Genomic DNA, 23893 nt, shown 5'->3' with positions numbered 1-23893 from the left:
TTCCCAGGACTCAGGCACCTGACGTATCTATAGAAGTTCAGAGCCAGAGAGATGATCCACCCCAAAAGCAGCACAAAGTGTCCCATTCCAACGTTGCCTTATTCCAAACCCTGATATATACCTTGTCACATACCCTAACGCTTACCTATGAGCTGTCATGGAAGAGGATCAAAGAGCAAGTCCACACCCATGGAAATGCCATGCCAGATTCTTCTCCTCCCTTCTCCTACAGGCCCTTCATCCGAAGAAGCTTCTTTATCCGCAGATGTAATGGAAACACACCGCTTCCCATACGTTCCATAAGGCTTCGGCCAGCCAACCAAAGGCAGCGTTGAGCACAGTAACAGCAGCAGCAAAGATAGGCCAACTTTTAGGGTTTTTTAGGGTATGTTTTCAATCAAAATACATGCTGGCTATTACAGGAGGCTGGCCCCTCACTTAGCACCGGCTGAACCTGTGCTACCGTGTCTACTGCTATTGTTGCCGATGCTAATTAAAGCTAGCCCCATGTTTGCCTACACACGTCGCAGTCATTTCACTGTGTAGGCAAGCCCAGAGGTCCCAAGGCTGTCAGAAGTCTGAGCGAGGTCCTCTATCTGAGGATTGATCTCCAAGCTGGTATGACCATTTCAGGGCATGCAGCACTTCATTCTCATGGAGAGGAACAATACTTAGCAAAATGCTTAGCAAATGAGCCAGCAAATTCTGCACAGCCACAGACACTACGAAAGTTTTCAATGGAGCTCTGAGCAAAAAACAAACTGAAGGACTCCCAGAAAACGGGATTCTGCAGTCAGCAAAAATAAACCACCACAGATTTACAAAGGGAATTTAATATCTAAATTTCCATGCATGCATAGCTTTGCCATCTGAGTGCACACTTGGTGTATACTCACTGCTTACCATAAATTTCCTGGCTTGTTTACACCCACTTTTGTAACGACTTGGACCACATCATTTGACCCAGGACATTGCAACTGAACTCTAACCTTTTGACTTAAAATTCCTAGAGGAAATTTGAAGAAGTTTAGAAGTGTCGAAGAAACATGCATCTGCAGACTTTATTAAGGCTACTTAGCTGGAAAGAATTGTCAGAATGTATCTTGCTGTTATTGTCAACCATTTCTTCTAAATTAATTTTGAAGCAGTTCATCATCCGTCCTCTTCACCTCCTCCCAGTTTACAGCAGTCACTGTAAACATGGCTTGGACAGCATAAGCGGGTAGAGCACTTTCCTTTTAAGAAAGAGGACGGCGTAACTTCATACCTCTGTGAACTTCACCTTATTTGGTAAGGATTCTGTAAAGGTTTGCAATCCACGACTGCTACAGGAACAGCAGTGGTCATGCCTGCACATCTCGAAGAGCTAAGAAAATCAAGCCATCACCCAAATCCATGCCCCTGCTATCTATACAAAGCAAGAAGTTTATAGTAAGCTAATCTCATTCCCTCTTATTCTTGTTTTTGTTATTGAACTCTACAGAAGCAACCAGGCAGGCACGAAGTTCAAGACTACAGTGTCTTTCATAACAGTTGCATCAACTTATCTGGTATCTCATCTTGTCTCTGAACATGACCAAAACAGAAGGTATCTGATCTGAAAGAATATGGCAAACAAAGCACCAAAGACTCAAAAACCTTGTGCTAATCTTGACTTGCCACAATGTAAGTTTTGTTAAACTTGGGCATGCACCATATTGAAACTAAGAGCATTAAAATAAACTGCTGGTGGAAAGCCGGGTAGAGATAAGACTTTTTCCTCATTATAGATAAATGCAAGAAAGCACCATTTGGTTAGTTTATAGTAACAAAGGGTGAACTCAAAGATCACCACAGAAGCAAGCTACCTTTAAAACAGACAAGACAAACGACTTCTGGGGCAAAGGGATGCTCGGCAAACTTCTTTTAGCAGGTGAGTTGTGCTTGTAAATGCAGACAGATCTCAGAATATCCAGGGCAAACCTCAAAGATTTCAGCCAGTTAAACAAGATTCTCCAGCCAGAAACATTAGATTCTGAAACACGGCCGTTTACAAGACATCTTTTTCAGCTGAAGAACAAAGTGCAGTACCATGAGAAGCTGGTGAGTAACAAGTCACTTGTCTGTACACGCAGAGTTTTAAGAATCCACGTTCTCTGCTCTTCTAGAAACAAAGGGATTAGAGGCCTGTGTCAGCAGAAAACTTCATGAAGAAAAATTTCAGAGAGTGTAAGAACATCAAAGAGACTAAAAAAAAAAAAAAAAAGGACAAATTTCAAGACATTGGTAATTCTGTAGAGCACTTTTACTGCAAGAATACAGAGACTAGAACTCTAGCTGGTTTTATAACAGCCACAGATGTAGCAGTTGGGATTTGCTACTTATTTTGGTAAGCAGATGAGGAGGCCAACACAACATGCCTAGCTTTAATACCTAGAGCTCCAAGGACAGAGAATCTATGTGCACACATGGCTTTTTCTTTTTTAATGCATATGATTAAGTTAAGGCCTATCAGGTACAATCAACCTTAAATTTTATGGCAGAATAAAATATTATGAGGAATAAAGTTTATGTTCAAAACCGAATGTAGTAGACTCAGGAGAAGACTGTCCACCAAGGTTTGAAACATTTGTTGAGTTAAGCAAAGAACTTTCTTAAGCTGAAGCATCTCTTTCTGTGAAAAGAATTTGCAACTTTACTGCCTGTGCTGAAAAAAAAACAAACTTCCACAAACCTCTAATTTGGGCTAAGAAGATTTCAAGGATGAAAGTTTTCTGCCTCATTCCACCTTATATTAGAAGAACTTTGCGTGAAAAATTCAGAAATCGATTTAGGTTGAGTCATTAGCTAAAGGCAACTCAAAGTCTTCTAGAATAGTGCTTCTTCAGCAGCAGTATGGTACTACACCCCCAAATTTGAACACGAGTGCTAGTAACCCAACATTTATAGTAGAAAAGCAAGCAGCAGACAGAGTGGAAAAACTTCACAAGGTTCTGTTCAATCTGTAGCACTTTGGTATCAGAGCCAATGAACTGGAAGCATTCAAACAATTTTCTGGGGTTTGAATGGTTTCTTCAAGTTGGATGATTGCTAACAAGTTCTGAGATAAAATTAATGAATCTGGTGAGTTATTTGCCTGAGAGACAGCAAGCAGCAGAAATAAAACAGCATCAGTTTCCAACTTTTCTAACCATGATGGCACACAGCTGTAGTTAGTTTGACTCTTTGGAGCTGGCAGCGAGTAAAATCCAGCTTTCCCCTTTTTTCACTCTCCAAAAATAAGTATTCTTTTGCATAGTAAGTATTTAGATTTATAGCAGTTGCAAGCAAACTCACAAGCTAATGATTAAAAAAAAGCTGGCATTTTATTACATCAAGGTTTCTTACTGATTGACAACAATCATTCATTGGAGTAGAATAAGCTCATAAAGCTGGACAGCTTGCATAGGTATTTTTAAAGAAGGAAATGAGAAAGGTGGCACAGACAGCTTAATTTTAGACATGGAAAGAATTATTCACCTAAAAATAAGGACAGTACAAAAATAATGAACACAATTACTTTATCCAAGGCCACCTCTTCATGAACAGAAAGGAGCAAAGACAACCAGTGTATAGGATTGATTCGTCTTAAATTCTTTCACATCTATTTCAAACAGGAACTGGAAATTTTATTCAGCTTCTGTCCACTTAGATCTGTTCCTTCCTTAAACCAGGGAGAGGTATCAAACCTGTCAAACTTTAAGCCATCAAATCCAGTACTCTACCATGCTATCATTGAAAAATACACACATTTATAAAAATAAAGTTAACAGAGACTAACTGTACAGTCCGTGGTCCTGATTTTGCCATTTACAGCAAACAGTCCATAGACAAAATTGTGATCAGGCAAGACTGTCCACAGACAAGAGTCAGACCATATGTTCAGTTCTTAAGCTGGGGACTAAGCTTCTCTTTATAACAAGATCAGCTAGGCAAATCAGTCTGAGATAATCGGAGTTTACTACTTGTATCTGTTGCAAAGACCACATGGAAAAGTAAATGAAGACGATGACATTTTGTGACAGAAGAATTAAATACCAGAATCCATTAATAATTAAAAAACAAACAAAACAAAAACAAAACTCATAGTAAGACCAGCCTACTAATTAGGCAACAACTTATACAGCTAGACTGGTGAGACTTAGTCATCACCCACCAGAAACAGAAAATGAAAAGACTTTAAAATTTATTCTTATCATACACAATATATTGCAGCAGATATCCATAAACTCCAGCTGTTCATCAGCACGACAGAGAACGTAAGATTATAAATCTAATAATTCAAGATACAGACATGTTTTTGAAGCAGTATTTCTAAACCTTTGTAAATAGATGAACAAGCTTCCATTTTTGTGAGCAGCTTTGATGACACGGTGTTAGTGTATGGAAGTATCTTCATTTACATCTCCTCAAGGCTTCTCTTGATAGCTTCTTCTAATTCTGCATCTTCCTCTGTATGAATACAAAAAAAATTATAATCTCAAACTACGGTTGATAACTAGTCATAGACACAATTGCATTATTATTATCGCATAAAGCAACAAATTACTTCTGTGGGCAATGCCAGTAGACTGAAAATAAGTTACAAAACCAAAAAGAAAGTTATTTCCCTTCTTACATCTTACGCCACCTTTTAAACACTCCAAAACAGAAACAACCTCCACAACCCTTCACTGTGTTAACTAGGGGCAGCCTGGTGATTCGTGTAAGATTGTAATGCAACTGCATATTTATTAGTCAAACGAATAACCACGATTAGCACCCATATCTATGCGTCAAGAAAAATAAGTAAAACTTTAATACAAAAAGACAGACACACAAAACAAGCAGTGTTTTCACTCCAGTTCCTTGTCAATAGATATTCCTGTACCTAAATTGTGACTTGGCACCCCTGTTGTCACTCCCACTGGGAAGACATGAAGCATAGATAAAATCATGATAAAGTCATATTAACCATAAGAGCAGCCCACTTCAGGGCTGTAATATTTTTGATGGTGGGAGCAAAGGCTGCACCATGCTCATCTGATTTGTTAACGACGTCTCTTAAACACCCCCCGTAATTCTCAGAACAGCAGCTCTGCTTCGGCCTTACCTTTAGGTTGTCTTAGGCACTAATTGTTTGGGGTTAGTGAATTAAACATCCTGAAGATAAACAAGGTCAGTATTAATACTATTGGCATAGTTAGAAAAATTATAAAAGCCTTCAGGTGCACTATAATTCCTAAGCAGTTCATCTTCTGCTTTAGGAGGACAGGAGCACAGTCTACAACAAAAGCTGACTGGTTTAGGTCTACTCTTATGACAAAGGAAAGTGAATAGCTATGTATACGCACACTAACATAACAGATTTTGAAACTTTGATTACTGTTGGGCCATTGCTGTATTTGAAGTTCACATCTGAGATTTCTGCAAGGCCTAGCTTTGTAAAGAAATGACACCAATGAATGTTCTCTCGTGTCTGCTAAGCCATTTGCATTCAGCTGGACTTTCTTGCAATGGCCAATACTAATGACAAAGAGGTAAGTTAGTTTCTGAAAGGAAAACATTACATGGTCACAGAAACAAAGATGGATTTTTGAAGCTAAAACAAAGCAGAAAGGCACATTTATTGACAACTGCTTGCATTAATGTAAGTTGTCAGTAAACCACTAAGTCTGCGTAGCTACCAAGAATAAGCTCCAAACCATGACTGCTGCTCGTGGCACACAGCTTCCCAAAGTGATGCCCGGATTGGCTTGTATTCCCTGGAGCTGCTGAAGCAACCTTTTCCGCCTCCAACATTTGCTTTTGTTTTGTCCTCTTTCAGCAGTTGCTGGTGCTTTTTCATTTTTATCCATTTCTGGAGTTGATTTTGCCTCCTCATTCCCTCTTACCCGCTTCGAGGGCTATTGTTAGCCACGCACACAGCTAGCTCGAGGCAGCTGAAGCCAGGCTGCTTCATAAGGCTGGTTCTGATGCCTCAGTAGAGAAGACACCTGGACCCAGGACATCTTGCACGCATCAAATGCCACCGCTATCATTAATGGCAACATCCAGTGCTTAGCAGCACCTGAGCATGGCAAAATTTCAGGACTGTAGACGAATGTATTTTTAATAACTATTTAGCATGAGTTGTTAAATTTATCACTGAATACATTCTGGGAAGATCGTTACCTTAGTTTTATCACTGCATTTGTACAAAGTATTTATTAATATTTTTGTTCTTTTTAGAAGTGGGAAGGGGAAGAGTCAAGTCTTTAAACAGAACATTATTTCAAATGCATTGCAGTCTGTCCCTAAAATTAAGTAACTACATTGTACGAATGTCACCCCTAAGCACAGCAGCAAAAGGTTGAAAACAATTTCAAATAAGGTAAGATATGATGCGAGCAGATAGTTGTACTGCTGATTCAAACTTGTGCATAAATCTACAGCTCACTTTTAGGAGACAAGAGGGCTTGGTTGAGATATAATACCTAATTCTGAATCATTTATTCAGAAGTTCAACTATTTATTCAGTAGTTCTACTCGCAGTCAGAGTCATATTAAACTGGTATGAAGCGAGCTCAGTCACATCTTAAATAGCACAATGCCCAGTGGTGCACCAATAAAAATAGATTTCAAGTCTGCTGGCATACTTTTCAGCCTAGGACGTTCTTTTTTCTTTTTAACTCACAATATTCTCAACTACTCATAATTCCCCAGAATATTTTATTCTTAAGATGTCACTTGCCAGAAAAATGATTTTGAGTTTCTGTATCTTCTGTAACTAACAGCAATCCTGAAAATAGAGAAGTAAAAATTAAAACAGACCTTCCTGTTTCTTTTTTTCTTCTAAGCTCCTTTTCAATGTCAGTTCCATATCTTCATCCTCTTCACTATCTGAAAAATAATTGCATAGATTAAACGTAAATTACACATTGCTTCTAAGAAATAAGTCAGCCACCTCTTACACTTATCTTACTATAATAACATTGCCGGTTGGATTTTAAGAATTACACGTGATCTTAGCTATGTTTTCTTGCCTAAATACTCCATCTGAGCAACAGACTGCTACAGCTAAACTCAGCAGTGCAATGCGTCAATTGAACAATACAATTCAGCAGATGTTGTTCAAATCTCACAGAAACCAGCAGAAATGCTTAGTTTGATCTGTTAATTTGTCATAGCCAAGCCCAGCCAAAATCCTACCACCACTTCCTTTCTAAGTAATGCTCTTCACAAGGCTGGTTTCCAGCTCCAGAATGACGGCTGTATTTTGAAATGTCTAGTAGGGGTTGGTGGACCTAAACTTTTTTTCCCCCCACTTGTTTTAAATGGAGACTCAGAAAATTACAGGTTAAAACCCAAAGAAGTCGATTAGTCACATCACGTATTCGCTCTCCCGCTAGAGGCTGGTGCTGTTTTGGGAGATGGTCTCTGTAATGAGGTTGTATAATATTGACAGTGAACTAGGTCTCCTACGGTCACAGCAACAGAAGCACTTCCCTTTAAAACCAGTTCACTTACTAGTACATAAATGAAATTCTGGTTATGTTTAGAGGCAAGGAAGATTCTGATATGGACATCTAAATTACTAACTGTATGACTTTAGGCATTTTAAATGATTTAAGTATTTGAAGTGACAAATACACGTTATAAGATTTGTCCTCAAGCCTCTGTCACACACACCTTGTTTGAATAGCAGCATTACTGACTCTCCTGACTCCAGGAATACAAACACCAACAGCTGGTATCAAGTAGAACTCAGGAGCCCACAAAGATGCCAGAGACTTCTGAATACGTACTAAAGTTAGAAAGGTCTTTCTCCAGCCGCTTAGCTGATTGCCTGTGCATCCTTTTTGGAGCTGCCTACTATCTCTGGGTAGAAGATACACCGCCCTGTATATCACCATCCAAAGCAAACAAAATATAAGTAACAAAAACCCAGACAAACCCCAAACAAATGTCATTTAAATCACTTATGACAGAAAAAGTGCAAAGAAAAGGCTTTGCACAAGTGGCCTCCCCCTTGTCAATGACCATTTTAATCTTCCAGCCTGGAAGATGTATCTGACTGCTCTAAAGTGTTGTACCTGTTAGAGATGTAACAGCTGAAGCAATCACTCCCTAACTCATTTCTTGGCATAAGGACAATGGAAGAATTGAGATCTCGAGACCAGTAAGTAGCAAGGCAAAGTACAAGAGATTCTCTGGTTTGCTGCCATTTCAAATAAAAGTGCATCGAGAGCTCTTTCCTGGAGGTGTTTTTTTTTTTCCAGGCAACTTGACAGAAGATGTTGGCAAATGGGAAAGGCAAAATTCTTCAGATTGCAACCTGCATAGACAGCTAAACAGCAGAGGACAGGAGCAGTCAGAAGTTCAGCAGCTTCTTTCAGATATTAGCTAAAAAGTCAGCTTTCCTGGAACTGGTTGTACAATCAGTCAGTATTTACCACACAAAGAACCACGATGGCAGCCCACTTGTATGATGTGCACAGCACTTTTCTGCTTACTCCTGGCTTCTCTGGCCCAGGCAATTGGCTTGCCTGAGATTCAGTTTTTCAGAATACAGATCCTTAGCTAAAGTGGATTTTACTGTCAACTAGGATAGTTATGAATATTTGAAAAGAATCTGTAGATGAGTTACTATTTTAGTTCATTAAGAAAATTAAGGATTCATCTTACGTATTAATTCAGGCCTCATCTTACCAAAATGTTTTACCAGTCACACCACTTTAATTACCCCACTGTAATAACATGGGATACACGTCCATATTGGAACAGAGGTATGTGCAAACTGGCATGCAAAACATTTAAATGTTTTAAAAACCAGTTGCCTGTCTCATGATTTATCATGCTACTTATATGCAATAGCAGAACACTGCTCAATAGTTACAGCACAGAGAGCAGGTTTGCCTGAAGCACAGTTGAAGAAACACCATTCCACTACCTACACCTGTAAGCAAGCCTATTTTATTAGGGCATATAGTTTGCAAGCCTCTGGAAATGAAAGCACAGTTCATACACAGTAAGTAGTAGGTATCCAGTTGTGTCCTACAGACTGGGCATTCCACATATTGTATCTCAATTAATATAATACACTGATACCAAGTCAGCAATGGCTAAGATAAATTGAGCCAGAAGAGCTCAGAGAAACTATGAAACTTGAAAACAATTAGTACAGATCATATTCTGCCTAGTTAGAGAGGAAAACCTCACCTCAGAGTCAAATGTCGTTCCAAAGCACGAGAAGTCTCACAAGCTACACTCTGCCTCCACTGATCTCAAGTTTGGTCATTATTTGCAAGACTTCTCCCCCCTCTACCTAACTATATTAATGCATGTTCAACTTCCCACACGGGCAGTTGCTGGATTCTTGTAAATCTTTGAGTTGGTAAAAGCTAACCTATTAAGAAGCCACAAAATCTAATCTAGAATTTTTTTTTTACTTTTTTTTTTTTTGGGCAAAGGCTTGTCAGTATCTCAAACTGAACTGACTTTTCCCATGCAAAACCAAAAGCATGATAACACTTGTCCACAATACTGCCCTCTGCCCCTAAACCTACACAAAGCAAAGATTAAAGGTGTCACGTTGAGTATCTGGTGAGGTAGGCACAAAAGGAGTAAAGTTTTCGGATCAGAAAATTGTAAGATATTCTGATACGGCTCTGTGGGAATCAGGAATAAGACTAACAATCAGAATAAAGACTGTCTGTAGGCAAAAATCTTAATATAAATGTTTCAACAAATAAAGGGGTGAGGAGCAGGAACTCAGCTTGCCTTACGGGCCAGGCAGCAATAATTAAGCATGGAAGTCATCACTTGTCAGCCAAGGAGAAGGAAGGGCCAATGGATTGAACAGATGCGCTTTTAAGTCAGAAGAGACCAGGCTGACTTCCCACGCTGGACAGGCCATTGTGCTTGACCTAACGTTGCTTGTGGTGTGCCTGTATCCTGTGGCTGAACTCCGCTTTGAAGATCTTGGATTCTAGTTAACGTGCCCCACACCAGTATCACAGAACTACAAAATGGCTGAGGTTGGGAGAGACCTCTGGAGGTCATCTCGTCCACCCCCCTGCTCAAGCAGGGTCACCTAGAGCCACAGCTGCCCAGACCCAGGTCCAGATGGCTTTGGAGTATCTCCAGATATTGTACTGGGGAGCCCAGAACTGGATGGGTGTAGCCTCACCAGTGCTGAGTAAAGAGGATGGATCTCCTCCCTCAGCCTGCTGGCACAGTCCTCAGCCCACAGGTCGCAGCCCAGGAGACTGGTGGCCTGCTTTGCTTCAGGAGGACATTGCTGGCTCACGGTCAATTGGTTGTCCACGAGGACCTCTAGGTCCTCTTCTGGAAAGCTGCTTTCCAGCTGGTTGACCCTCAGCTTTTACTGGTGCCTGGGGTCGCTCCTCCCCAGGTGCAGGACTTCGCACTTCTTGGCTGAATTTCAGGAAGTTCCTGTCAGCCCATTTCTCCAGCCTGCCCAGGAGGTGGATGTTCCTCTGGATGGCAGCGTGACCCTCTGGTGTAACAGCCACTCCTCCCAGGTTTGTGGTATCAGCACACACTGCCTCCTCATCACAGCCATTAATGAAGATGTTAAACAGCATTGGGCCCAGCACTGACCCACGGGGTACACCCATAGTTACTGGCCTTCACGCCACTGATCACCTGGGTTTGGCCATTCAGACGGTTTTTAATCCAGCCCGCAGTCCACTCATCCAGCCCACACTTCCTCAGCCTGTACTTACTTCATCAGCATATACTTTTGGTGCTGCTGGCATCTTCTGAAGATGTAGGGTAAATGAAAACACATGACTTGGAGAAATCAGGCATGTCCTGTTTTTTCTTGTTAAAAACGCTTAGCACACTCTGTAGCTCCCAGCTCCTCTGGGGTCACAGAGAAGCAGCAATTGCCCTATTTCTCAGCCAGAGCATCTTAAGATATAGCCTCTTCTCTAGTACATTTTGTTAGATAAACAACAGCTAAGAAACTCTGTTTGTACCTATTCTCTCAAAGAAATCCTGCTGCTCTCTGTTGTCCTCACATATTGCCAAGTTCCTGCTGGAAGGAATAAAACAGGAATGCAAATTCTGTATGAGAACAGAGCTCGGTGATTAGGAAGGTTAACCCTAGAGACGGGAATAAATGCAGTAACTTTCCTTGAGAGACATCGTACAGCAATATTTCCCCAGTCTCAGAAACCTGCTCTGGAAACTGTTAAGCTTGCACAGAATGCAAGCGCCACCCACTGTCCTGACATCCAAGTGTCAGATGGAATTTGGATTAGTGACCCATGCATCTCAGAATAATTAAATCCCCTCTTCTACCTGACGCTATTCTTCTTCTGCAACCTCCCCAGTTACTACTATCACCTTAATAGCTCCTGTCAGGTGTCTGGCTGCTCAGTCACACTGAAGACTTGATGATTGCCCTCTCTTGGCCTTAGTCCCTCTCTCCCTTGCCTTGTCATAAAACTTGTTAACGCACCTCTGGACTGCTTCACACATTGAGCAGTCTTGCACCCTACCTTCGCTTCCCTCTCCTATGACACTCTTAGTCTCAGTGACTCCCAGGATCATCTGCCTCTTTACCATCCCAATGCACAGTCACAGAACTATCACACTTAACTCACTCTCTCTCCAGCCACTTTCCCTTCTTACAGTTGACGTCTGAAGTTTTAGTGCTACATTCCCTTGAGGGTACTATTGAAATCACCTCCTTCAGGATCCTAATGACTACTTAGCCAAAAACCTAAGATCAGCACCCCATCCTTATCAATCCTCTTCACTGCGTGTGATCATGCTGCCTTTAAAATACTGTTCCTTGGCTTCCACAATCCCTTCCTTGATTCCTTCTTCACTAAGTCCCTGGAGGTTCTTCCCCATACACTCCTCCCCAGTACTTACTGCTCGGCTGTCTATTTCTTCATTAGGCAATATCATCTGTAAATGCACATGCAGCTACTCCCTGTCGAGGTTTCACAAATACAGAAGACCATCTCTTCCTCCATGCAAACCAAAGCCTCATTCTATATTATCTCTCCCTGCAGATGTTCCCTCATCCGTGCATTCAAGTGTAGCATGAACACAAATAAAGCTCTTAATCCCAGACTCTGCTCCAACTGCATTTTTTTGGAAACTGGATAACATGGATAATACCATGAATTTCACTCAGACTTTCATTTAACCTTCACCTTAGATATCTCTCTAAAAAAATTCAAAAAAATCACAACCAGGTTAAATTAAACCTTGAAGATTTTTTTTTTTGGCGTGATCTGGGTGGTGAGGTCTTCCCAGTTCATCCACTTGGCTAGAATTTTTGTTAAGGCTCATTATCTGAGGTCTTAATATACCTAAGGGCTTTCTGCCTAGGGCATACATACATATATTCAAACGTACACACAGATGTCACCGACATACCAAAGCCAATAACTTCCTGTTGTAGCTAAACACACGGCTACAACTCAAGGCTGACTTTCTTCTTACTCCCTCCTGCAGCTGACTGTGGCCATTGTAAGAGCTGTGTACATAAAGGAACAAATGCTTCCCGTAGTTCATTCGTGGTGCAGCCAGTGTGCATCACACTGCAGACGGTTATGCCCTTCATGTTCAACCTCTTTGGACGTGAGGGGCTGGAGGCTGTGACCTGTCTTCAGTTGCTTGCAGTCTGACACTTGTGTTAGCTGAAAGTTCAGAAAAAGCATCGTGCATCATTGTGCCATTGATTTTGACAGTCTCATGAGGCAGCCTGGCTCTTTAAAGAAAGGAGAAGAAAGTCTCCTTTTGGTCGTCTTCTTATCAAAAAACTCTTTTACTTGAGAGCTAAGTCAATTAAGGATCTCATTACAACATGAGTTTCTGAGAAATACAGTTAAGCTAAAGCCCTCATTTTATACAAGAATCACTTTTGTCAACTGAGAAGTGGTGGCATTCATACTGGTGTCAGCATGCCCTCAATATTGTCCAGCGTTCATTAGAAGTGTAATTTGTAGCAGTGCTGGCATTCTGAGATATCAGGTGTCGAGATACAGACAAGAGATTGTGCTGTTTTTCTGCACGCGACAAACCCTTCTTTGTAAAGGAAAAATTCATTTTACCCTTCTCAAACCACTCTATCAACATGCATGAATCTTCCATCATGTGTTGTGCCTTCAGCATGAAATTAAAACTCTTGTATTTATGAACTCAGGTTTAAAAGCAGCAGAAGAAATAAGCATAAACGTCTTGCCTACTCTTTTCATACCTCAGAGGAAATTCATGGTCTCCTAATGTAACATATAGTTGATAGCCTGCTCCAATATATGCAGTAACTTCTTTTTTCCCCCTTTTTTTTTTTAAATACGTATAGTACAATTGCCACAGCAGTTCTGCTGAAATGGTAAAACAGTTCACAAGATGCAACAGTCAGAGATTGCCACCACGTGCTCACAAGCTAATGATAGCTTTGTGAGGATGATTCAGAGACACTGCTTCAGAGACACTGCTTCTTCGTTTTGAAGCTCATTCAGTCCCAAAAACTGTCTTTTGTTTTTCAACACAACTTTTTTTGTTGTTGTTTTTCACCTATTTTTCCCTCTAGAATACTGCCCCCAGGTTTGAGACTGTTGGAAGTCAAGAAAATCTCATTTCTATTTCCTTATATTCAACTGTGTTTCTGTAACAGGACAACAGGTTTTACCAGCCTACAATACATAGCACAACTTTCCACCTCAGCCCTCCTGATACTGGCCTTCCTATAGTAAGATTTGTGAATGCTTGCTGATGCTCCTGACCAGTGAAGCACGTATTCTGAGATGGCTATGTCTTTTTTAAAAGACCTTGATAGCCCTTTGGCAGTGACATCAACCCACTACCCAGAGAACATAGTCCTGTCATCAAAACCGAGTTTTCAAGATGATTCTGTTCAGTATGAGTTTGCCTGAGAACAGGACACAAGCATGATTCCAGCAACTTCCTGCTTAAAACATATATATACACACATATTTTTGGTAATGACCACACGCATAACTTCAGTGGGATGCACAATGACCAAACAGCCAGCAAATTAAGGTTTCGGTTAGCTCAAACTCATCATTCTTAGCCAGAATACCCAGGTGAATGAAGCTATACCAGCAAAACCACCCAAAAGGGAGCTAGAATACCCTTATGGAGCAACAGTCATTCCCCTCTTCTCACCATCTGGTACTGGTAGGTCACACAACAAACCACATGTGAAAGGAAGTCTCTACATATAAGACAACTTAAACTGAATGCGTGGAAGCTACAGTTCTCTTCCAATATTTCCTTCTCTGAAACGAAAGCAAAACCATCTTCCCAATTAATATATGCAGTTATAGCTATAATTACATCAGAACAGCTCTATCAAACTAGGGGTTTCAGTACGCTCTAAAAGAAAACGTTAATAGTGGGAACGTAATGACACAATGTGTAGCTTTATGGATAACTGAGAAGAAAAGTCATCTTCCTCCTTAAGCAAAGGGGACTATGCTAGCGAAAAATCACGGTTCTCTAGCCAGCTACAAGAAGAAATTTTACTGGTGTGGCTACTTCCGGATGGAAATGACATCTCCATAATCTAGTTGACAAATCTAGTCCAGCATGGCCAGAAAAATCTATAAGCACCTCTTCTGTGTCAGAAACACACAGATCAATTCCAGCTGACCACAGATCCAACCATTTCATTATCCCATCTATTTTTCCCTACTTTAATCGATCAGTGCCAATTTACTATTCAGTGCTAGCACACCACTTCGATCTTCCTGATAGTACAGGAGCAACACAGGATAGTTCTCCTATACCTGCATACTAGTAGGGTATTTTTCTCAAAATAGTTTAGGGCTACTTCAGAAACAGCTTTCTGTAACATCCACTCAACTTACACGCCCAAAAGCCACAACAAAACAACTGGAAATGCATTGTCTTCTACGAAAACTTTACCTCAAGTTGTTTTAAAATACTGAAAAGTATTTAAAATCATCTCAGCTCCAATATCCTTTGCATGAAAATGAGACTGCTCAAACCTCTGATTATTCTATATAAAAAAGTGTGATCATTTCAGCATGCCATTAACTAGAGGATGGCATTAAAAGTTTCATTGACATTTTTCCTCCTAACAGAGGTGTGAGTCATGTGTCAGTAAAGACAAATATCAAGTGACTGGAAGCGGCCAGGACAACTGGAGCTAAAATAGACAGATATTTTGGGAAATAACAACGAATTTAGCAGGGTCATATCTGTTTCAGACCCAGCACAAATCAGACAAAGCAGATTGGAACACAAGTCAATAAATATGCATGCTAGAGTGCTCTAAACATCTTTTCTTTAACCAGAAAGGACTAAAATAACTGTTTGTCGCATGCTGTAACATAAAACATAGGACAGATTTGTTAGGTAGAACAAAAATGTGCAGTTAAGTCTGGTTTCAAAACTAGTCCCAAGCAAACTGATCTTCTGAGCCATATTTCATCGAAATGCAAGTACACTACAAGAAGCACCAAGTACCAACTTGTTTTATCAGCAAAAGTGGTCAGTTCTTTTATTGAGAAGACTACTAGTCTACTGGAAAGATTGCGCTTAATGTTGACTTTCTACCTTTTGTGGTATCTGAAATGCTGTTTAGCAAGGCACACATCATGTCTCCTTCAATGTGGTGGGGATTTAGGATGCGAGCTGACCGCTGAGTCATCTTAAACTGAGTTTCCAGTTCCAGGAAGCTTTTGTCTCCGGAAAGTATAGTGAAAGGAATTTGCTTGGGCAGGTGCTCATCCAGACGACCAGCCTGCACGGAAACAAAGGACAGGTGTTGAACTGAGATCGTAGTTTTACCTTGTGGAGTTTGGCTAGCTTTCTGTAAGGCAGCTCTTCATAGGAAAGCCTTCTACAGCAGCTTACCTCCACTTTTATCATCAGATGCAAGTTATACGACTGCAAAAGGTGTTATTTTGACACTGCATTTATTCTATAAATAAGGTAATAGATATAGGGAATGGCTACCAGAACAGCACAGATACAGTATGGAAGAATTCTTAAAAACCAGCATTTCAGAACCATCTCCACTACAAACAAGCTGTATGTGCAGAGCATTTTAAGAACCATTAAAAAAAAAAAGTAAGGCAACATATAAACGCTGTTGCAAAACACATTTATAAAACTTACAATTACAACCTCAGGTAGGTTTTATCTAACTGATAAAACACTGTATTAATAAGATGAGTCCCCAAAAGACCCCAGATTCCTGTCCTTCTCCTGCACTTCTCCCAGCCCAAAGCCCTAGGTCTACTCAACACGGTACTGAACATGGGCACTGCTCTTTGTCAGCTCAGCAGGGTCTCTGAAACTGACACCCATCCAACTCCATCTTATAGTTAGCTCCAGATTTGGGCCACTTGAAGGGAGAGGCAAAAGTTACACTTCATTCTGAAGCAGAAACTCTAAGAACTCTTTAAAAAAAGTCTTCATTCCCTAACCAGCCTCCCATCCCTTCACAACAGACTGATATCCTACATGGGATAACATTTTCATTCCAAAAGAAAGATGGAAAAGAAGCAAAGCATAGGGCAAAGTGATAATGATACCTAAATGTACTATATTTACCAAGTTATGCTGTATGATCTTCATGCAATACACAATTCAATTCACACAGAAAAAAAGTAAATGTATAATATTCAGGTTTATCCAAACGTGTAGGAGGAGTGCTTCAAAAATCACTTCTCAACAGGCTGTCTCTACCCAATTCAATGACAGGTTTTATTGTTCTTTTTAGTGGACACAGAAGTTGTGTGAAGAGAACCTAAGAATCTCACATGCAATTAGTACTTAACACCAATGTCAGACATCACCTGGCCACCCTTCTCTAGGTGCAGAAACAACAACAAAGACATTGTGCACTAACTTACATGAACACAGAGAGCAAAGTCTGCTGCCTCTCTTCTGGTACCGCAACGTGGATGAAGGAAGAAGCATCCAATCCTCTTAAGATAATTATAAATTCTGCACTGCACTGGAGGTTTCCAGTTGCTGTGTCCTCCTAAGCAGTCAAAGAAAAGAAATGCATAGCACCGTCACCATGAATTAACAATGAAAGGCAAAAGTAAAGGTACGACTGGCTTTAAAGACAAAATTTATTTTGACCGATGTAAAAGCTAAAAAAAATAAAAATAATAATACATTACTCTAAAACCCCCATAGCCCTTGTTTGTGGGTTAGAAAACAAAAAAATTGGAAAGGAGCTAGCCTGATCCTGCACAAAGCCTCTCATTCTATTTTGTATGCATTTTTCTATTAATTCTGAAAAAAAATTATTTTCCAGAAATCACATGTGTTTGGATATAGTAACATATCTTTTCCAGCTTTATACACAGTTAGTGGCCAATCTACAGAAACAGAGGTGCTCTGGGAAAGCAGTACAATAACAGAAATGCTTTTCTTAGGGAACCCTACACTAATGCAGTGCCAGAGATTGTTTCCAGCAGAATCTGTAGTTTCCTGACACAAACTTGGATGCAGTCAAGGATAAGTAAAATGAGGCTACATTTAAAAACAAAAACAAAACAACAACAAAAAAACCACCAGCACACAACATGAAGGGATTTTCTCAACAATGGTAACCTAAAACATGTAGTTACTAGCTGAGAACACAGCTGGATAACAGGGAAGAGCTGAGCAAATGGCTTGCTACAGATAAAAAGAAAGGCTGAAACAGGTTGCAAGGGAAAGGAAAGGAATAGCAACTGTCTCAAGAAAAAAAGGGAAAACCAGAGGAGGTTGCAGTTACTATGACAACATAAAAAGAAAAACAAATGGAAGGACAATGTGAAGGGAGTGAATAAGAATTTCACGACATTCCCACTTGCTAAGAAATAATGGGTCTGCAACAGGGAGGAGAAAAAACGCTGCTTGATCTGCTGGGTGATATAATGGTTGGGCATAAGAAAGGATTTTGACTGGAAAGTGAAACCAGTCGTTGATTGCACTTCATATGAGGACCTGTGAAACTAAGACTCGCATGAACTGGCCATGAAGGACTGCGCATCCTCCCTGAATCTGACAAAGAAGTAGAAGCAGTCTTCAGCAGATTCCTCCTGGTTTTGTTTTCTTTTCACCCTAATGGCTATAAAAGACTATCAAAAATGATCAGAAAACTCAAGGATATAGTAACAAACTATACAGAAAAGATCTAGAGGTACCTGTCCATGAGCAAAATGATCTTTGAGTTGTTCTCATCTGCTGTGACAGCCTTGGCCACTGCCATTTGGAGAAGACTTGTAATCATCAACCCTGCTTTTTGGTAGCATAAATGTACAACATGAAGTTTTGACGTAACAGCTGGCAGAGCTGTATTTACTCTAGTGGAGCTAGACTACAGAACAGGTGAAGGAAAACTGAAAATCTGAAAACAGAAACAATATAGAACCTGAGCAACACAATGGAGGAACCTCAAAGAAAAGCTAGGGCTGTATTGACAACAGGAATAGTAGACATAATGCAATACGTATCACTAAAAAATAGTCAGAGATGCTGTTTGGAAGTGCAAAAAAAACCAAGAGACAGGGATGTTGCTATTTTTAAAGGCTAAACAAACACAAGAATAGCATGCACTATGTAACTCTGTAAACCACTTCTATGAGAGCATCAACAACATCTCCACGTGTTATTGATGTCTCCCACATCTCCTAGAGCCTTACTGTTCCCAGGCTCTGTAACAATCCTTCTGACACTGAGAAACTGTTAAAATGTTCTCTGATACAGATTTGGCCCATTTTAATGACCACTAACTCTTCAGCAAGGTTTTTCAGTTCAAATCCTCCAGTAACCATTCCCACCAGGCAGCCTGGATGCAGCAACCCCATTTGGAAAACAAGAAATTTAGCGCACTGGCACGGACTGTTCAGGGCCAGCAGGCCTGAGGATTCAAAGCATCCCTGGGCACGCTGTCTTAACTAGCTTACCCTACCAACAGAGGTTCCTAACAACAGATTAGTAGCACTAAGACTGTACTATGGATTATTTCTCAGGTCAGAGAAGAAACGTTTCTGACAAGAATACAGTTCAGACAGGCTCAATCAATCCTTTCCTTACTGAATCGAACCAGGGCATTTAACCTTGGAAAGAGGTAACAGCACAGAAGACCTTGCCATAAGATACAAGCTTGGGTCAATCAATGACAAACCAGTTTAAGCAGAGTAGCAAGCAAAGTATGACTGAAAGCAAAGGTCAGAATTCAAGTGGGTAAAATTTCACTTAACTGTGAAAAAATATTTACTAAGGAATTTTTTATAAAACCCAGACAGAGTAACCCTGATTTTAGATGTGAGCCAGGCCGGACGTTTCTTCAAGTCAGATTCCTAATAATTTCTTATTTTAATCTGTAGAAAAATAAAATGTTGTTCCAAGGCCAAGCCTATTGAATAACTAGAAATCAACAAACGACCTTCACAACTGCATCAAGGCCCTGCCACCCCCATTCACAGCAGCCTTAGAAATCAAGGGGTGCGGAAGTAAAGGGAAATTTGACCAGAAGTCAGTGAGGGCAAAGCCTTACAACAGAGAGGAGTTGGACTCAATGATCCTTATGGGTCTCTTCCAACTCGGGATGTTCTATGATTCTGTGATAATGAGAAGAAAAATAGGTTGTTCAGCCATATAGAAAAGAGACTATAAATGGAAAAACAATGCAGCGGCAAGGCAGTGAGAATGAAAAAGAAACCAAGGATAATTTGGCATAATCTAAAATCCCCAAAAGTCGATATTTTCTGTGGCCCTGTGGCGTATGCACACACATGCAAGAAGACTTTTGCTGTACACAGAGACCTGTTACCGCACAGGGAGACCAAGGGCTAAATAATGACAAGAGAGAGAATGACAGAGAAGCAATGGCTGAGCAGAACACAAAAGTGAGGAGCATAACCTGCTTTGATCACGAAGACCAGAGGTTTCCTCCCCAGAATTCCGAAGCTACAAAACATTAGACCACAGGTCCAGGAGCACTGTTGACTGTTTGAAGAACTCATGCTAACAGACATACCTGCTGCAAGGGAAATAATTGAAGGCAGATACAAAGAAAATCAGTAGAAAAGCCACAAGCTGGACAAGAAAGTATTGAGTTAATGGGATGCTATCGGTAGGCTTCCCAAGAAGTTTTCTTACAAACCCGTAACAATGTGAGTTCTGCCTATCACCTGGTACCACTGCTAATGTCTTCCAGATGTGAGACACCTAGTGATGTGCAGGATGACCAGGAACCTCCCCAAGAGGTAAGCCAGAGACTGAACAAAATTCGATTATAAGCATGTAAAATCATTTCTTCTGGAACTAAAACCGAAAAACATTATGACAAGGACTTGGCAGCCAGAAACTAGCTAGAAAGAATATAATCTGTGAGTATTATGGATGTCCTGATAACTACGAAAAACTAGTATGATACTGCCTAAGCAGCTTGAGCAGGGAAGCTAAAAAGACTCCTAAACCATTTAGTGACTCTGTCTACAGGACAGTCTACAAGGAACAGTAGGAGCAGCAGACCTGAAGACTGAGTTAGAAAAGCTCAAGGACATTTCTACTCATGGTGCCTGTGATATTGTGACTTGAGACCCTAGTGGCTGCTTGTTCTCTCAAAGAATTGCTGCTTGAGTACTTGTGTGGACTCATTAATCTTCTCTTCTTGTTTCCCTCGACCACTTCTTACCTTGAAAGCCCCAGATAAACGTCCCTTGGTTCAGGTTAGCTGGCAGCTGTGTGAATAAGCTTCCCCAGTTGTCCAGATCCACCAACACAATGTGAGTCATGGTACTCAGGTAGTCAAGATCAGGAAGTTCACTGTCTTCAAGGGGATAAAAAGAAGGCATTTTAAGTTCACCTGACTTTCTGGTCAACCAACATACATCAACTCAGACACGCTTTTAAAATTCAAGTATTGAAGAATTCCATAAACTGACAGTAACAAAACATGATGCTATTTGGGGGCTGCGTTGTTTCAGCAGTGTTTTTACATCAACTAAAGTAGCATTTAGTAATGCAAAAATTAGATTAAAGACAGCAGAATCTAGCAGTATGACGGTGAAGAGCTGGATAGATGTGGTAGGCACAGAGCCATTGTCATTCACTGAGACACTGATGCTTTTAACAACACATTCAACTATACACCCCCCTACTACGGGGAGTCTGTGACATTTAATTACATGCATAAAAGCACATAAAATGTTTAGAAACATACTTTTTGCTGTATATCTAACAGAAATGTCAACCTTTAAATCAAAAAATGACATCATGAGTAATTAAAAAATACTTCCAAGAACTCATAAGACACACCTTTGGCATTCTTTACGTCATTCTTAGAAGTAACAAGAATTAAAAAAAACACAATTGGATTTTTTAGGCAAAGCCAACCCAACACATATTGAGAACAGAAATTCTCAGCCACAGTTTTTTTGGCAAGCTAAGTACAATTGAGAAGCTGATGTTATAATAGAACTGCCCACACAGAAAGCACTATCAGCCTCACAAATATGCATACATACAAAGGAGGAAAAGTTTCCTTTGAGTGTGTGTGTATATTTCCAGTCCATTTTGCATTTCTAGGCATTTGATCTCCACCTGGAGTCATTAATTGTCCTCCTCCTTTAATCACCAGATTAGGCTCCCAAGCAATTTGAAAAATTAAACGAGAGCGCCTTTGGACTGAAACATTTGTCTGCCTTTTTGTTTTTCAAGACTTCATGCATGAGGTATATGTCAATAAAATGCAGAGTTCAAGTTCTGGCAACTTAAATCTCACGAATTCAATGTGCAACTTTGAGAAATAACAAATTAAATTCTGAACTGATTTATAGACTGGATATAGGCAAATGATATGTTACATACTTATATTGACATTCAAACAGAGTGTGTTAAAGATAGCAATATTCTTCTAATGTAAAAACCTCTCGATTTCTACATACCTTCACCAGGCTCTTCACAGTGTGCAGAGTTTTCTTTTTTTTCTTTCTTTACATGGAATGGTCCCTGCAGAGGAGGAGACTGTGGTTTTTCCTGAGTCTTGGATGGATATGCATGCAATTTTGCTTCGTGAGGCTTTTTGTCCACGCAAGCCCCACTTGCTGTGAACTTGAATACTGTACTTTCCAATTCCGGTGTTAGACCTGATATATCAGGTTTCTGCAAGAAGCAGTGTTTCATGTGATAGTGTTGATGTGCGCTCTGAAGATCATCAAAGTTTTTGTTGCACGCAGCACATCTAACAACATACATCTCTTGCTTACTTTTCACTGACGTGTGGCAGTTGAGATGACTGTTCAGATCGGCAACGTTCTGTGCAGTTTTGGAACAGAAACAACAGCGAAACCATAAGTTTCCTTTTTGCAGCATGGCTTTCTGACAATTCACATAGTCGTTCCTCCTGTTTATTTTGGAGACGTAACTGGTCCGGCAGCCACAGGTTAAACGGTCTCCTTTTTCTACTGGGAGGAAGTCGTCATCTTCTTTTATTGATATTTCCATCTGTTCAGGCACAAACGCATAGTCCATGCTATGAAGCTCTTTATAATGGATTAGAAATTCTTCCTCTTTGTCAAAGAAGAGATTACCACAAAGGCCACAGAAAAATTTAATTTGTATTTCTTCCTTATGATGCTCTTGGAAGTGTCGCTGCAGCGTTCCTACTTTCCGAAAGTGGCTTTTGCATAACCCACAGCAATACCTGTGAAACGCGTGGCTTTCTAGGGACATGCAATGCTGTCTAACGCTGTCTTCAGATTCAAACATCTCCTCGCAAATGCGGCATTGCCATTTTCCCAGAATAGGACTTTTTTCAGGGGAGAGCTCCATAGGGCTAGGAGTGCGGTCTTTCCTTTCACCCGTGTAAATGCATGCGGTGTCAGAAACTGATGGCATAGGTTCATCCGCTAGAGCTTCTTGCTCGTAATAGTAACTATGTCCACCATGACATTCAGTCACATGCCTCATAATATCCTTTTCTTTGAGGAGATCTACAGAGCATGCTCTGCACCAGAAAAGAAAGTTAGTCAAGTGTGCTCCCCCATGGAATCGGCTCATATGCAGGTGGATAATGCTTGAATTTTCAGCAAGCTTTCCACACACGGCACACTTGTAACAGATTCTATTTGCTGACAAAATGTGATTTTCTACTGCCTCTTCTGTAAAAAACTTTTGAAGGCATTCACAAAACCAGGCTTTTACCTTGCTAGCATTACCTTGACTTTGGTTTCCTACGTGATCTTCGTTCTTATCTTGTAGTTCACTCTTCCGTTTTGAAGGAGAACCACTTTCATTGGTTGATTCATTCGATGTCAAATGTCTCTTGAGCAATGTTCTTGATCGATCCATGGTATGGCTCAAATGAGATGAGTCTTTATTTTTTTCATTGACGTGACAGAACATCAAGATGGACTCTTCCATTGTAGTATGAACTTTAACATTATGCTGAGTGCTCTGCTTATGCTGGGCGATCTGCTTCTCATCAGCAAGCAGCTTATCACAGCTCTCACAGTGACCTTTTGTCTTAAATACCTCTGCAATCTGGGAGATGCTCTTCTTGGACAGTGTCACGGGGCCAGAATTACGACAACGTGTTCTAGAATGGATTAAAAAAGCACAATTAAGGCATTGTATCACAGCCTGAAACTTTTTTTTTTAAACCTTCAGATGTACTTTGAAATTTTTCCTAGTAGCTAAGCAATTAGTGTGTTGAAGTAGTGTCCTCTGTCTACTTCAACTGACTTACTAGTTTGTCAACAGGACTATGCAATGCTTAGCTAATTCTGTTTAAGGTGCAGAAGCTAGATGTTAATTTCTAACACTAGCACTTATGTTTTTGAGAAGGTACATTTTAGAAAGCAAATGTTGCCAACTTAGAAACAGTGGAACTGAGACCAATAAAGTTCTGTTGTTCTCTGTTACA

The 23893-nt window shown here is 40.4% G+C and overlaps 1 protein-coding gene across 3 annotated transcripts in view; it reads right to left on the bottom strand.

Annotated features, from left to right (window-relative positions):
* Positions 1 to 3325: 3325 nt before the first annotated feature.
* The window catches only part of ZNF451 (zinc finger protein 451), a 41996-nt gene continuing 21428 nt past the window's right edge, over positions 3326 to 23893 (bottom strand). For 2 of the 3 annotated variants that reach the window (XM_035542956.1, XM_035542955.2), the window contains exons 10-15: positions 21915 to 23566; positions 20663 to 20797; positions 16875 to 17005; positions 15571 to 15757; positions 6811 to 6879; positions 3326 to 4470 (exon numbers count right to left, since the gene is read on the bottom strand). In XM_035542956.1, coding sequence (XP_035398849.1) covers positions 4418 to 4470; positions 6811 to 6879; positions 15571 to 15757; positions 16875 to 17005; positions 20663 to 20797; positions 21915 to 23566 — 2227 coding nt within the window. In that variant the 3' untranslated portion in view covers positions 3326 to 4417. Of the gene's footprint in view, positions 4471 to 5110; positions 5161 to 6810; positions 6880 to 15570; positions 15758 to 16874; positions 17006 to 20662; positions 20798 to 21914; positions 23567 to 23893 lie in introns of all 3 variants that reach the window. The other variant, XM_035542957.1, reaches the window with a different exon arrangement.

The sequence above is a fragment of the Cygnus atratus genome, chromosome 3 (assembly GCF_013377495.2).
Source record: "Cygnus atratus isolate AKBS03 ecotype Queensland, Australia chromosome 3, CAtr_DNAZoo_HiC_assembly, whole genome shotgun sequence".
Taxonomy (NCBI): domain Eukaryota; kingdom Metazoa; phylum Chordata; class Aves; order Anseriformes; family Anatidae; genus Cygnus; species Cygnus atratus.
The sequence above is the reverse complement of the archived record's forward strand: the minus strand, read 5'-3'. Positions and strand labels throughout refer to the sequence as shown.